Source organism: Dipteris shenzhenensis, chromosome 18 (assembly GCF_047967505.1).
Source record: "Dipteris shenzhenensis isolate YYH24624 ecotype China chromosome 18, Dip_SZ_1.0, whole genome shotgun sequence".
Lineage (NCBI taxonomy): Eukaryota > Viridiplantae > Streptophyta > Polypodiopsida > Gleicheniales > Dipteridaceae > Dipteris > Dipteris shenzhenensis.
In genome coordinates, this window is record NC_141613.1 from 51,075,318 (window position 1) to 51,088,233 (window position 12,916).

At 39.4% G+C, this 12,916-nt stretch overlaps 1 protein-coding gene across 2 annotated transcripts in view; it reads left to right on the forward strand.

Moving 5' to 3' along the window:
- The first annotated feature begins 7,897 nt into the window (after nucleotides 1-7,897).
- The window catches only part of LOC147891386 (uncharacterized), a 38,813-nt gene continuing 33,794 nt past the window's right edge, over nucleotides 7,898-12,916 (forward strand). Inside the window, exons 1-2 of one of the 2 annotated variants that reach the window (XM_087389557.1) lie at nucleotides 7,898-8,527; nucleotides 9,945-10,036. In XM_087389557.1, the coding sequence (XP_087245683.1) occupies nucleotides 8,429-8,527; nucleotides 9,945-10,036 (191 nt within the window). In that variant the 5' untranslated portion in view covers nucleotides 7,898-8,428. The remainder of the gene's footprint in view (nucleotides 8,528-9,944; nucleotides 10,037-12,916) is intronic. The other variant, XM_087389555.1, reaches the window with a different exon arrangement.

Consider the following 12,916-nt stretch of genomic DNA (forward strand, 5'->3'; position numbering starts at 1 on the left):
TGGTTTAGCCGAAGTGACATATATGTTGCTAATTAAGATACACAAAATCCAATGCTAATCATAAAATTCACTATAAAGTTCAAGGGGAAGACACGAAATCCAATGTTGATCATACAATTCACTATAAAGCTCAAGGGGAAGACATTATCATTGCACTTTTGAATGTAGATGATCTTATAATGATCGGTAGAAATGAAAAATTCATCTCACAAAGCTAAAGAAATATCTATTTAATGAATTTGACATGAGATATCTTGGATCATGCACTATTATCTAGGCATAGAATTTTGGAGGGATGTATTGCTAAAGATTCGAATGCAGTGGTGGGCTGATTTTGTTGCGGTGAATGAGGATGTATTGCTAAAGATTCGAATGCAGTGGTGGTCTAGAGGGTGCAGCACTGTAGCTACTAGTGAGGGTCGACTCATGGTGTGCCCATGTAAGTCATCATCATACCAACTTGCTATAGGGTCCTTAATAGTTGGTAGTCAAGGTCTCTTTGTTACGTCAGCCATAATCTCGGTATTGTCTGGTGTGGTTATGGTGGTGAAGCGGGAAACCAAAGAGTAAGGTTCTAAGGTCCATTATGGACATGTGGCACTCAATTGGGCTCCAAGTGGCAAGCACTGGTTCGGGGAGATTCTAGAGAGGGGCTCCACAAAAGGAAGGAAGGACATGGAACTCAGGAGAGAGTTCATGGATGAATGCAAGGGGAGCGCTCGACGAATTGTGGCTGAGACTTGAGCCCTCTTTGGTATCAGAGCAGGTCTTTAGATTGGTATCATTGATGAGGAAGGGTCGCACCTGCGGAAAGCTAACAAGGTGGGAAATTGGGAGTTCTTTCAACTTCTACTACGGATCAACGCATGCGACTAGCAGCATAAATTAATGCGAGTCTGAGCGTGGGCGTCATCTATATTCTACTGTAGTGGCGCAGCGGCCAGCCTAGTAGCCTGCTCAAACAACCAAACTCTAGAGGCGACTAAAAGGCGCACCTAGAGACTTACGCCTTACAGAATTGCATCCCCGAGGCTAGCCGTCCCTCCACAAACAGGAATAGTACTGAGTAGATTATATTGCAACGGCTGGGAAGGTGGTAGGAGCAGCTTGCAGCACTAGCCCGAGACGATAGTGAGAGCGCAAACATTTGGAGTCTAAACTCAAGCAAAATCGGTGCGACAGCAAGTTCTCCACTCGCCACAGCGCTCAAGACTCCTTGAATGGTCATTTGACAGTTTCTCCTAGCCTCGAAACATGAGCTTATACTCACAGCCTTTCGAGCGATGGCGCAAAGTCCAAAAATCAAGAAGACAACGAGACCAAGACAGATGGAAGGAAACCGCGATAAAACCTCTTTTTTACAACGTGACGTCATCCCTCTTTTTTACCCCTCTACACCCTTTCTACATTCTAGGCTTCCCTTTCTACATTCTAAGCTTCTCTATTTAAAAAAAATCCCAAGGTCCATATCATTTTCTTCTCTAAGCCTCGCCAAACGCAAAGAAGAGGAAACTATAAGTGAGATTTCAAAGTTCAAGATTGAGGAAAGCAAAAGAGCAGGATCGAGAAGCAGGACCACGATTTCAAAGACAAATCCAAAACCTTGAACAAATACCAGGGAAGCATTGCATTTTTCTCTTTGACATAAAGCGCTTTGCTTTATAATTTCTAGAAAATACACGTCTTTAAGTAGTCTAGAATGTATTAGGCTAGCATGATCAAATGTAATAATTAGTAGGTAGCCTAGGTAGGTTTAAATGGCTAAATGCCATATGAATAATGTATTGGATATGTTAATTAATACGGAATAAATGGTGCACTCACACATGTAGGTCCTAGGATAGGAATGGGTAGGAATGCATGGGTGCATTAATAAATGGTAGGCATAAAGTGTCATAGGCTAAGGATCATTCCCTCACACATGTGCATCCTTCAACCGGTACGTGACACTTCCTAAAAGAGTTTTTACCAGAAAATGAATTAGAAAGAGCATGGGAGGCTTGGGACAATTGCACTATGGGTTAAAACACTCTAGTCCAATACATAGCGCACTGCAGTCCTTAAGCTGAAGGGAATTGATGAATTCCAAAAGATAAGGGGTTTCGTGAGAGGTCTCAAAGACACTTATTAGGTTCAGGTGAAAAGAAATTCTCTTAAAACCTTCGAGGAAGCCATTAAATATGCCCAAATATATGATGATACGATGGGGAAATTCAGAGTTGGAACTTCAGAGAAAATAGGTTTTGTTCCAAAGTTCAATAAATTTCCCAATTTGAAAAGGAAGGGGCACTTTAAGAAGGAGGTTCCTCAGGTACCACCTAAGAAACCTCAAACACAAAATTATCCTCTCTTGAAGAAAGAGGATTATGAAAGGGCTAGGCAAGAAAATCTTTGCTTCAAATGTTTGGGCAAAGACCATGCTGCTTGGAACTACCCTAAAAATAAACCAGTAGGAGCTAAAGCCCCAAATAGACCTCCACAAAAACAAGTGCATGTGGTGGAAGTGTTGCCGTTTAATGGTACTGAAGTACACTGAGGTAGAGGTCTATCATGAGGATAGCACCCACATGTGCTGTCTATCATCGAAAATGTGGCAACCCACCTTTGGTCCTCATGACTTAATGAGGATGCATGGAAAAATCAAGGGGCAAAGAGTAAGAGTGATGGTCGATGATACTGCAACACATAATTTCTTGAACTACTCGTTAGTTAAGAAATTAAAATTGCCCGAGAGTCCTAGTGCCCATAAATATGTGGTCTCTTTGACGAAGGGTAGTGATAAAAAAGTTTGGGACACCATGATACATGGTGTAGAGGTGGATATTGAAGGTTATCAGGATGCTTTGGATTTCCAAATCATGCATCTCAACCAAACAAATGTAATGCTTGGTCGAGAATGGTTGTATAGTCTTGGGAATAGCTTACAATAGAGTTATCTTAATAACTCCATTATGTTTGAAAAAGAGGGTAGAGTCTTCCAGATTTAAGGAGAACATGATGTGCCTAACTCTCCTCTTATTTGTTTGATGGGATTGGAACGACTACTACACCAAGAAGAATGCGAGGTATATCTTTGTGAAGTTACTTTTATTGGTGATTTCATGTCTTCTATATCGGAAAGAAGTAATGTTGTTTTTGATCATGTTAAAAAGTATAAATCTTCTTTCGATGATTTAATGTTTGAATTTAAAGATGTTTTTCCATCTGATTTACCTAATGGTTTACCTCCTGAGAGAGAAGTAGATCATAAAATAGATTTAATTATTGGATCTACCCCTGTTTGTAAACCCCCATATAGGCTTAGTCAAATAGAGGAACGTGAGGTCGAAAGACAGCTAACAGAATATCTTAGGAAGAGCCAAATCCAACCAAGTAGCTCACCTTGGTTCACACCAGTTTTACTGGTAAAAAAAAGGATGGTACTATGCATTTATGCATAGATTACCGAGCACTAAATAAAATCACTAGAGTTCAACATGGGAAAGGGTAAGCAGTCTCCAGAGGAGGTTTCCCAATTTTGTTTTCGAGGACGTAAACCATTCTTAAGAGGAAGGGAATGTTACGTCAACCATAATCCCGGTATTATCTGGTGTGGTTACGCGATGAAGCGGGAAACCAAAGGGCTCGACAGTGCTTGCATCCATATGGAGTGCAATATTAAGGCCTAAAGGGTAGTAAGGTTCTGAAGTCCATTATGGACATGTGGCACTCAATTGGGCTCTAAGTGGCAAGCACTAGGTTCAAGGGAGATTCTAGAGAGAGGCTCCACAAAAGGAAGGAAGGACAGGGAACTCAAGAGAGAGTTCACAGATGAATGCAAGGGGAGCACTTGATGAATCGTGGTTGGGTGGTGAATCAGACTTGAGCCCTCTTTATGGTTATGTTACAGTCTTGTAAGCCAAAAAACCCCCGCAGGGTTGAGGTGCTATGTTGTTGATTCTCGCTATCAGTCCAAGTTGATAGAGTGTTGTTATGATAGCAATTCATGTTGAAAATGTTGAATATTCTCAACTTGTTTTATTTTGAGTATTGTAAATGCTCATATTGTTCACCGAATTCTACAAAAAGTGTTCCTCAAGGAGAGAGAGAGAGAGAGAGAGAGAGAGAGAGAGAGGTCATATACGAGGGAGGGGAATGAGATTTTAAAATAGTAGGTAGAAAGGCTATATAGGGAATGAGATTTGAAAGTGTCATCTATGTTGAGCATGCATTGGGAATGAGATTTGAAAGCACTAGGCAGAAAGGGAGGGGAATGAGATTTGAAAGTTTCCAACTATCATCTACGTTGAGCATGCATCTAATTGCTAGAGGCTGATTATGATCCTCCTTGTGATACGTTGATCATTCAAGTTGATTATGGACATGAAACGTTGTAATACGATGAATTCTGTATGAATTATATGTAAGCGTGTACAAAAAAAAAATGATGTTTCATTGTAAGAGAGAATGCACTCGAGTTTATAAATTGTGTACTTGTCATTTCCACTAGTATTGGAAAGCTTTATAGATGAGGCGTTGATCAAATTTGTATGTTCAATACACAAGAACAAACTAAGGTTCATTTGTGCACTTGTCCTTTCCATTAACATTAGAAAATTTCATAGACAAGGTGTTGATCGTATTTGATATGTCGAAAACACAAATTTACAAGGTAAGCTTTTACACAGTTTAGAACCATTTTGAGATCCAAATACAACCTTGTAGGAAAAATTGATGTGTTTATGTAATGATTTAGTGAAAGTGACCTTGATATATATGGCTAGTTTTCTATTTGGAACTAATCAAAGTTTTCTATTTGGAACTAATCAAACTCATGAATATGACATAGAAACTATACCCACATCAAAAGTACCTAGCATGCTTCTTGTGTGGAAATGTTTATGAATGTGGAACATTTTCAAACGTTTGTTATCTTTGTTTGACAATGGTGTGCATCTCCTTTCTATCTTAGTAGATAAGAGGAGAAAAGTGGATGGGAAAATAGTTAAAGATATTGGAAGACTAAATATAGGGGCCAAAATGCAATATAAATATATATTCAACCTACCAAAGAAGTCATAATATATTAGATATGTCGATAGTGATTATGTTTCCAATCTACCAAAAAAGTCATTATATATTAGAGATATCCATAGTGAGTTCCAAACATGAACCATATCAATAAGTACTTCCATTGCAAGTTACGTTTATAAGGAGGAGTGTATACATGGCAACATTTTGTTATGGTGACATGGAAAAAATGATTTGAAAGTAACCAATGTCATGATCATGGGATATCACAAGAAAGTAACATAATGTGCTCTTCTATATGCATATTTGCATGTGTAGTACATTTTCTCAAGGGTGTTGCTTTTGCTTGTACATAGCATGGAATCATATTCCCCCTTTCTATGCACCCCGTACTCAAAACAAGCTCTCCTCTAAATGCCTTTGCATATGCAATAGCTTTTCCAAAAGGAAAAGATGTAAGACCACTTCACCAAGGGAATAAATTTGGCAAAAATATTTTGGAAGGTATTGACATACATTAGACGATATCAAGAACCCTTCATAGTGGAAATATTACACATCCAATAGTTTGGACATTAGGGAGCATTATATACATTGAATTTTGTTGATTGCAAATGCTAGTAACATAGTCAAAAGTGACTCTAGATTTCATGCTTGACAATAAGTATGAAATAAGTTATCTTTCAGTTTCCTTATGGAACAAATATTGTGGACATAAGCTTAATTAGCCGTGGCTTTTTAAGTTGAACCATGCCTTGTAAGGGGCTCCCTAATAATATTTTGTCCTCCTTGACCTTATTGGACAAGGATTTAGTTTCATTTGTATGCCCTTGTTGCTTTCCCTTAAGGTTTTAATCTAATTTTCTAATGAAAATATCCAAATTCTAAAATTTCACCTAGGTTTTAACAATAGTGTCTTATTTTCCTAAGAACCACCATCCCCTCCTATTGCTCATGCATAATCAACTCTCAATTTCTTTTCCATTTTGTTTGTGCATGTGTGTGTTGTGTGCATGTGCATGCGTGCGCGCGTGTGTGTGTGAGAGAGAAAGTCTCTTTGTGACTGATGAATTCAATTCATCAATCACAACTCATGCTCTAAATTTGTCCTACTAATGTAGATATGTGGTTTTGTGTAGGCTTTATACCAGTTGTGATGTCATCATGTACTTGATTTATTTTATGTTAAGCGCTTCAAAGTTTACCACCCATTTCCTACTTTTGTGGTCACTAAGATTAATATTGGCTTTGAAATTCCATGATGCATGATAAAGTGCTTTAAGACATGCACAATTTTGCAAATATAAATTTTTAGTTCAAACATACAAGGAAAAGCATTAAAATATTATTTGCCATTTCACATCTAGCATTGGTAAACTCATCATATAATTTGATTGATGAGTGTTCAAGATGACACTCAATATGGTTTTACGCTACATCTTGACACACTTAACAAACCCTAAGCATATTTGTTTCCAATATTAAGCTTTTGTAATTTCAACATGATGCCTTTCAATGAAAGAAAAGATTGAGATAAACGGATAGATTTCTATTTGAAAGCTCATGGACATAATTACCCACGTTAAATAGGCCTAAGATGCTTCATGGTACACAACAAATAAACATTTTCTTATAATATTTCTTTTATTCAAGAAATAATGTTAGTAAAGAAGAAAAATGTACAATTGCAAACCTTGGAAGAAGGAAACATCTTTCCAAAATACTAAAGAAGGCCCTAGATATTAGAGGTGTGATTGAGAAGTTAATTACACTGCATTATGTCAAGAACTCATGAAGTATTGTAAGTTCAATACTTTTTTGCACTTATAATGAAGCATGCACACTTTTGTTGTGGTGAATTGAAATAATTAATTTTAAACCATGCTCTTTAAATGCAGCCAATCTTCATAACCCTTTCTAAATAAGGTGGCATTGTTCCTTTTCTAAAGGCTACTTGGATATATGTAATAAACCATGACAATTTGATGTTTTTTTATTTTTGTTTGGAGCTCACCCACTCGTTTGACCTTATCGAGGGGCACCCGCCGCCCTGGGTCTACATTGCACGTAGTGGGACTTGAATGTGGGCAGTTGCCCTGGTAGGTAGGAGCCCTACCCTACTACAGCTGTCGCCCATGACAATTTGAAGTTAGTTAGTTGTGCTTCATAAGCTATTTGGAAGAGCTCTATGCCCATCTAAGGCTTGGGATTAGACCCATTTTGCCTCTTTGTAGACTTGTAATAGCTCTCAATTCTTGTTGCTCTTTGCTATGAAATAGTTCTTAGGCTTTAGATGTAAGTTGGCACGGTTGTTCATGATTGTGTGTGTGTGTGTGTGTGAGAGAGAGAGAGAGAGAGAGAGAGAGAGAGAGAGAGAGAGAGAGGAGGGGGGGGGAATGATAACAAAGGGCACACCAAGAGTTCTTTTAGACCAAGGTTTGGTGATATGTGTGTGTCCCCTCACAAATGGATTGAGCACAGCATCGATTGACCATAGCCCATGAGTAGAGAGAAGGTTTGGCGATGCACCCTAGGAATGCTCAATAGATGATTGCTAATTACAATAGATATGTTGTGAATCTCGAAGCAAGTCTCAAGAGGTGCAACACGTGGGGAGGAGGAAGCGGGGTGAGAGTGGGCAAGGATGGCAAAGCGAGGAGAGTGATGGGTGTCTTGTGATGTTCCACGTGGCGAGGGAGATTGGCATTGAAGAGGCACATGGGGACGACAAAAAAGAAAAGATAAGAAAAGAAAAGAGGGAAAAAAGCAAGTCTCAAGTTTCAACTCTCAAGAGAGTAAACTTTGAAGTGACGATGAGGTCTTATCTTCATCTTCATCTTCATCTGCAATTCTAATGCTGCATCTGCATCTGCAATTCTAATTCTAATTCTCCATCTCAATCTAATTCTGCATCTTAAGAGAGTGAACTTTGAAGTGAGGTTGAGGTCTCATCTTCATCTTTCATCTTCACCTTCATCTGCAATTCTAATTCTCTATCTGCATCTTCATTTGCAATTCTAATTCTCTATCTGCATCTTCATCTGCAATTCTAATTCTGCATCTCCATCTGCATCTTCATCTGCAATTCTAATTCTGCATCTCCATCTGCACCTTCATCTCATCTTCATCTTCATCTCATCTTCATCTACATCTGCAATTCTAATTCTGCATCTCCACATCTGCACCTGCATCTGTTGCTGGTTGGTCAATCGTCCTGCCAATCATCATGATTGTCCTGCCGTGCTTCTTCCTAATAACTATATTTTCCCACCACCTTCCCTCGTTCCCTTCATCATCACCTTCACCACCCTTTTCCCTTGTATATTACCACCACCCACTTCACCCTCCTCAGATCCACACCTCTCTTCTCCTCCTCCTCCCCCCCCCCTTCCTCCTCCCCTCCATCACCACCGTCTGAATGCTCAGCAACCCCCCCCCCCCACCAATGTCAGATTCGGCCGAGAATTCCCCTTCTCCCAGTATCCACTTCCGAGAATCCGATGTCGAGTTCCTCCAGGTACTCGCTTTTCCTCCTCCTGCTCCCTCTGCTGGCTCCTCACGGACCCATTTCTCTCACGGGCTGGGCGCCTACCTCTCACCCATTTTACGTGTATCAAAATTCCAATGGTGGGTATTCGTTGTGAGCGAATCCACGCATTAATGAAGCGTCCTCCTTTCAACTTTTGGTTTTAGACTTTCTCTATGCCTCTTCGCATTGGACATCCTAATCAAATCTCTCAATTGTTTGGGAGCTTGCGTAATCACTCGCACGGCCTTTTTGTGGTCTTTATCTTGGCATTCTCCCCCACGGATTTCTTTTTGACGCTATCTGTGGTTTTGGCACTAGTACGCATATGGCCCTGCCATTGAGGATTTGTTAAGAAGAAGGTAATTTCTGAATAATGTAAAGCACAGTTGCATCTTCAGGCTTGCTGAATTTGAGACCGCTTTTTGTATTTCCCCATGCACTTGGTTGGTTTCCCAATGTTAGCTAGCTTGAACCGGAGCTCTCTCTTCTCGGGTGTATACTTGAGAAAAGACCACATGCCTACATTATTAGCGATAGCGGTAGGCAATTCGTCTTCATAGTTGCAACTGCCACAACGGTTGACTTATTTTGCAAATTTCCCATCGAGGCGGAATGCCCACCTAGAACATTCGCTGTACGCCGATGGTTTAATGTAAAAGCCACGACACTATTTGGGTCCTGTAGAAGGTGCCAAGTCTGTCAAAGTTTTCACATCTTTTTTGCATGAAACCGGATGTGAAAAGCTAGACAGACATGTTTAGTTCCAACTCTAATAATGGCAGTAAAAAATACTTTTGTACTATGGGGTATCACCAATCGGATAGAGAGACATTTCTTTAGCTGCTAGCTCTTACCCTGTATGACATATTGTTGCGCGCACACAGCAATGACACAGTTTTGGAGCCTGCTGGCCTTGGAGACCTCAAGTAAACGTAGGTTGACTATGGCTTTAAACGATAAAGTCGATAATTTACTTGTATGTACATACGAGTTTATGAACACAAGCCATCCCAGCTTGCGAATTTGCAGCCTATTCACCACTGGATGGTGAGGATGCTCTGAACTAAAACTGGTGAGCTAAGTCGTGTAGAGTCCTGTAACAAGGAAACCTCTGAACAAAATTCGTGACGTGCACAAAAGCTAAATAAATGCAGAATTTGAAATACGACAATGTCCAAAATATGTCAGACGTAAAAATGATGTAATAGCGCTCTCTCTCTCTCTCTCTCTCTCTCTCTCTCTCTGTGTCTGTCTTCTCCCCCCCACCTGCCTGTCTCTGTCCCTCTCCCTCTCTCTCCTGCTTAATGTTAAAGCTCCTTAGAACTTAATTTAAATGTAGATGACCATGAATTCTACATGTATGTTAGCGAAAGCTGATAAGTTGTATTGGATTTTCGAATTGCAGCAACAAGCTAGGATCTGGCTCGAGGCTGTTTTGGGAGAGAGATTCGATAAAGATGCCAACCTCACAGACTTGCTTGCAGATGGTGAAATTTTGTAAGTCATGTCCAGCCCAAATTCTGGTTGATCAATGTAGAATGTTGGCTGAGGATAAAGATCCAAATTTGGGATTTTCTGCATGGTATTCCCTTGTTTGACTGGTCATCAATAGCTTTGGTCCGATGTCAACCTGTACTGATGAGCCTCATGACTAAGTGCTTTTGTAGAGTGTTCTCCTTAGTTGGACAATACAAAAGATTAATCTCTTTGGTGATGGTCTTTTCTCAAACAAAAGCAGCCCGATACTCTGCCTCGATTGAAGAGAGTGCAACTGAACCAAGGAAGAATCACTGGCTTGCTGCCATACAAATTCTTAGGTATATCAAAGGTATCCAAGAATAGGGCATGAAATACAGCTCAGGAGACATTCTCAGTGGTTTCTATGACTCATGTTGGTTGGGAGATCTAGACACCCAGAGGTCTGCTTCTGGGTATTGCTTTATGCTGGCAGCAGGTATTCTATGTCTCACGGTTGAGCATCAAGCAACCTAATACCATGTTAGAATATTTTGAGGCTCGCTTCTGACAACCTATGCCCCATAACAGAATGTTCGCAGGATCATGCAACACTCGATCTCACCAGAAGACATGTGCACACTAGAGAATGTAAACAGGTTGGAGAATTTAGTTTGGATTCCACAGTCCACTTGCCCCTCTAATGCATCCAAAATTACTCTTTCTGTACCAAAGGGCTATTATTAGATCTCCTAATATCTAAATATTCGGCCTTCAGAACAGCCTTTTTCTCTACACAAAGATACAAAACTTTTTGAGACTTATTAAGAATTCCCTTATGCAAATATATTTATAAGCTCTTGGCCTCATCTTATTGTGCTAGAGTCACATATTGTTGAGCGAACCCCCAAGATTTCCATATTTATTTACTATCAAAATTTGCTTTGAATCTAGCATGAATAATATTTGAAACTTGGGTGGTGCTCCAAAATGTAGCCATAGTACACTGTTGAAGACCAAGGTGGGCTACTTGGTTGGATTTGACCCTTTCGAAGATATTCAGCCAGCTGTCTTTTTAGCCTCACATTCCTACTGCTTCTCTCTACAGAGGTAAACCATTAGGCAAGTTAATTGGAAAAACATCTGTAAATTCGACCATTGAATTATTAAAATAAACTTTATGTTTTTCAATAGTATTAAGTAAATGTTTACTCCTTTCAAGTGAAGAAGAAATTAAATTATGAGCAAAATAAAATCACACATATATACCTCGCATTCTTGTGGGTGTAGCAGTCATTTCATTTCCATTGAACAAATAACTGAAGAATTACACACATGTTTCCCTTGAATCTAAAAGACCCTACCATATTTCTCAAATATGATGGAATTATTCAAATAACTCTGCTGCAAGCTATGCTCGAGATTATAAAGCCATTCTCGACCCAAGACAACATATGTTCTGTAGAAATGCATGATTTGGAAATCCAAAGCATCACTATACTCTTGAATGTCCACCTCTACACCATAAATCATGGTGTCCCAAACTTGTGGTCACGGCCAGAGGTGAAAAAAATTCTCTCAGAATCTTTGAAGAAGCTATCAAGTACGCTCAGATCTTTGATAATATAACGGGAAGGTCTAAAACTGAAACCGTAGAACAGACGAGCCTTGTTGTGAGATTGAATAAATTTCACAATTTAAAAAGAAAGGGTCAATTCATTAAGGGAAGTTTCCTAGGCACAACCTAAGAGCTCCAAACTCAAAGGTATCCAATTTTGAAAAAAGAGGATTATGAAAAAGCTAAGCAAGAAAATCTTTGCTCTAAATGTTAGGGCAAAGATCACTTTGTTTGAAACTGCTCAAAAATTAAAAATATGGGAGCCAAGCCCCAAATAAAGTTGAATAATGACAAGTGCATATAGTGCAAGTGTTACCACTTAAAGATACTGAAGAGTACACAGAAGTAGAGGTTTATCATGAGGATAGCACTCATATGTGTCGCTTATATGTGTATTTCTACGTTTGTAAAAATCTTGCCATTTTTGTACGAATGTATTTACATTGTCCATATCTGTTTCTTTTTCTTTCCCTTATAATTGGCGTTTTTAAGTCTTTCAAGATTTTTGAGGTTTCTCTATGCGAAGGAGTGGGCTATATACCTCTAGGAGTCACCGATTGAGAATTTGATAACTTTGAGACTGCTTAGTTAGAGTTTTTAATGTTTCATTGATAATCTCTGCGTTTCTATATTAACAGTACGATTTTCTCATTTTGTGAATTTCGAGTAAGGAATTCCATAGTTGCCATTTCTTCAAATCCATAGATTTCTTATGGGTATCTTCTTTAATGAATGTGTTTTCCTTTCCACAATTTATCCCCACTTTTCGTAGTTGGCCTTTCTTGCTCCAAACTGTCATGGAATGAGTTTTTAAAAAAAATGAATAAATCAAAAGCTTTATATAGAAAGGAACATGCAATATCTATGCCTTGTTATTTGTTTGAGGTCTTGGAATTGAAAATTGCAGTCGAATTGATCCCCTTTTGATATGCGAACCTGCCTCTTGATCTCAATCTCTGAAGCTAGTTCCTGAAATCTCACGTATCAATCTTTGCTTTGGAACATAAGAAGCTAGGAAACTCAGTTGTAGAGGGAATAAAAAGAAAAATGGGTAGCCCTTTGTAGAGGTTTAGTCAAGGGTGTCACTAGAGAGAAATATGGCATTTGGATGCTATGATGTGGCTACCCCCCCCCCTCCCCCCCCCATCCCCTGCTTCTCCCCCCGCCCCCCAAAAAAAGGCAAAGTACCCAAAGCACTTCCGAATCTGCAACAATGACTGCTCCTGCTCAGGTTGCAGTTATTCTTGTCAACCTTGGTTTGGCCTTGTTTGCAACACCTGCCATCAGTGTCACATTATTATTCT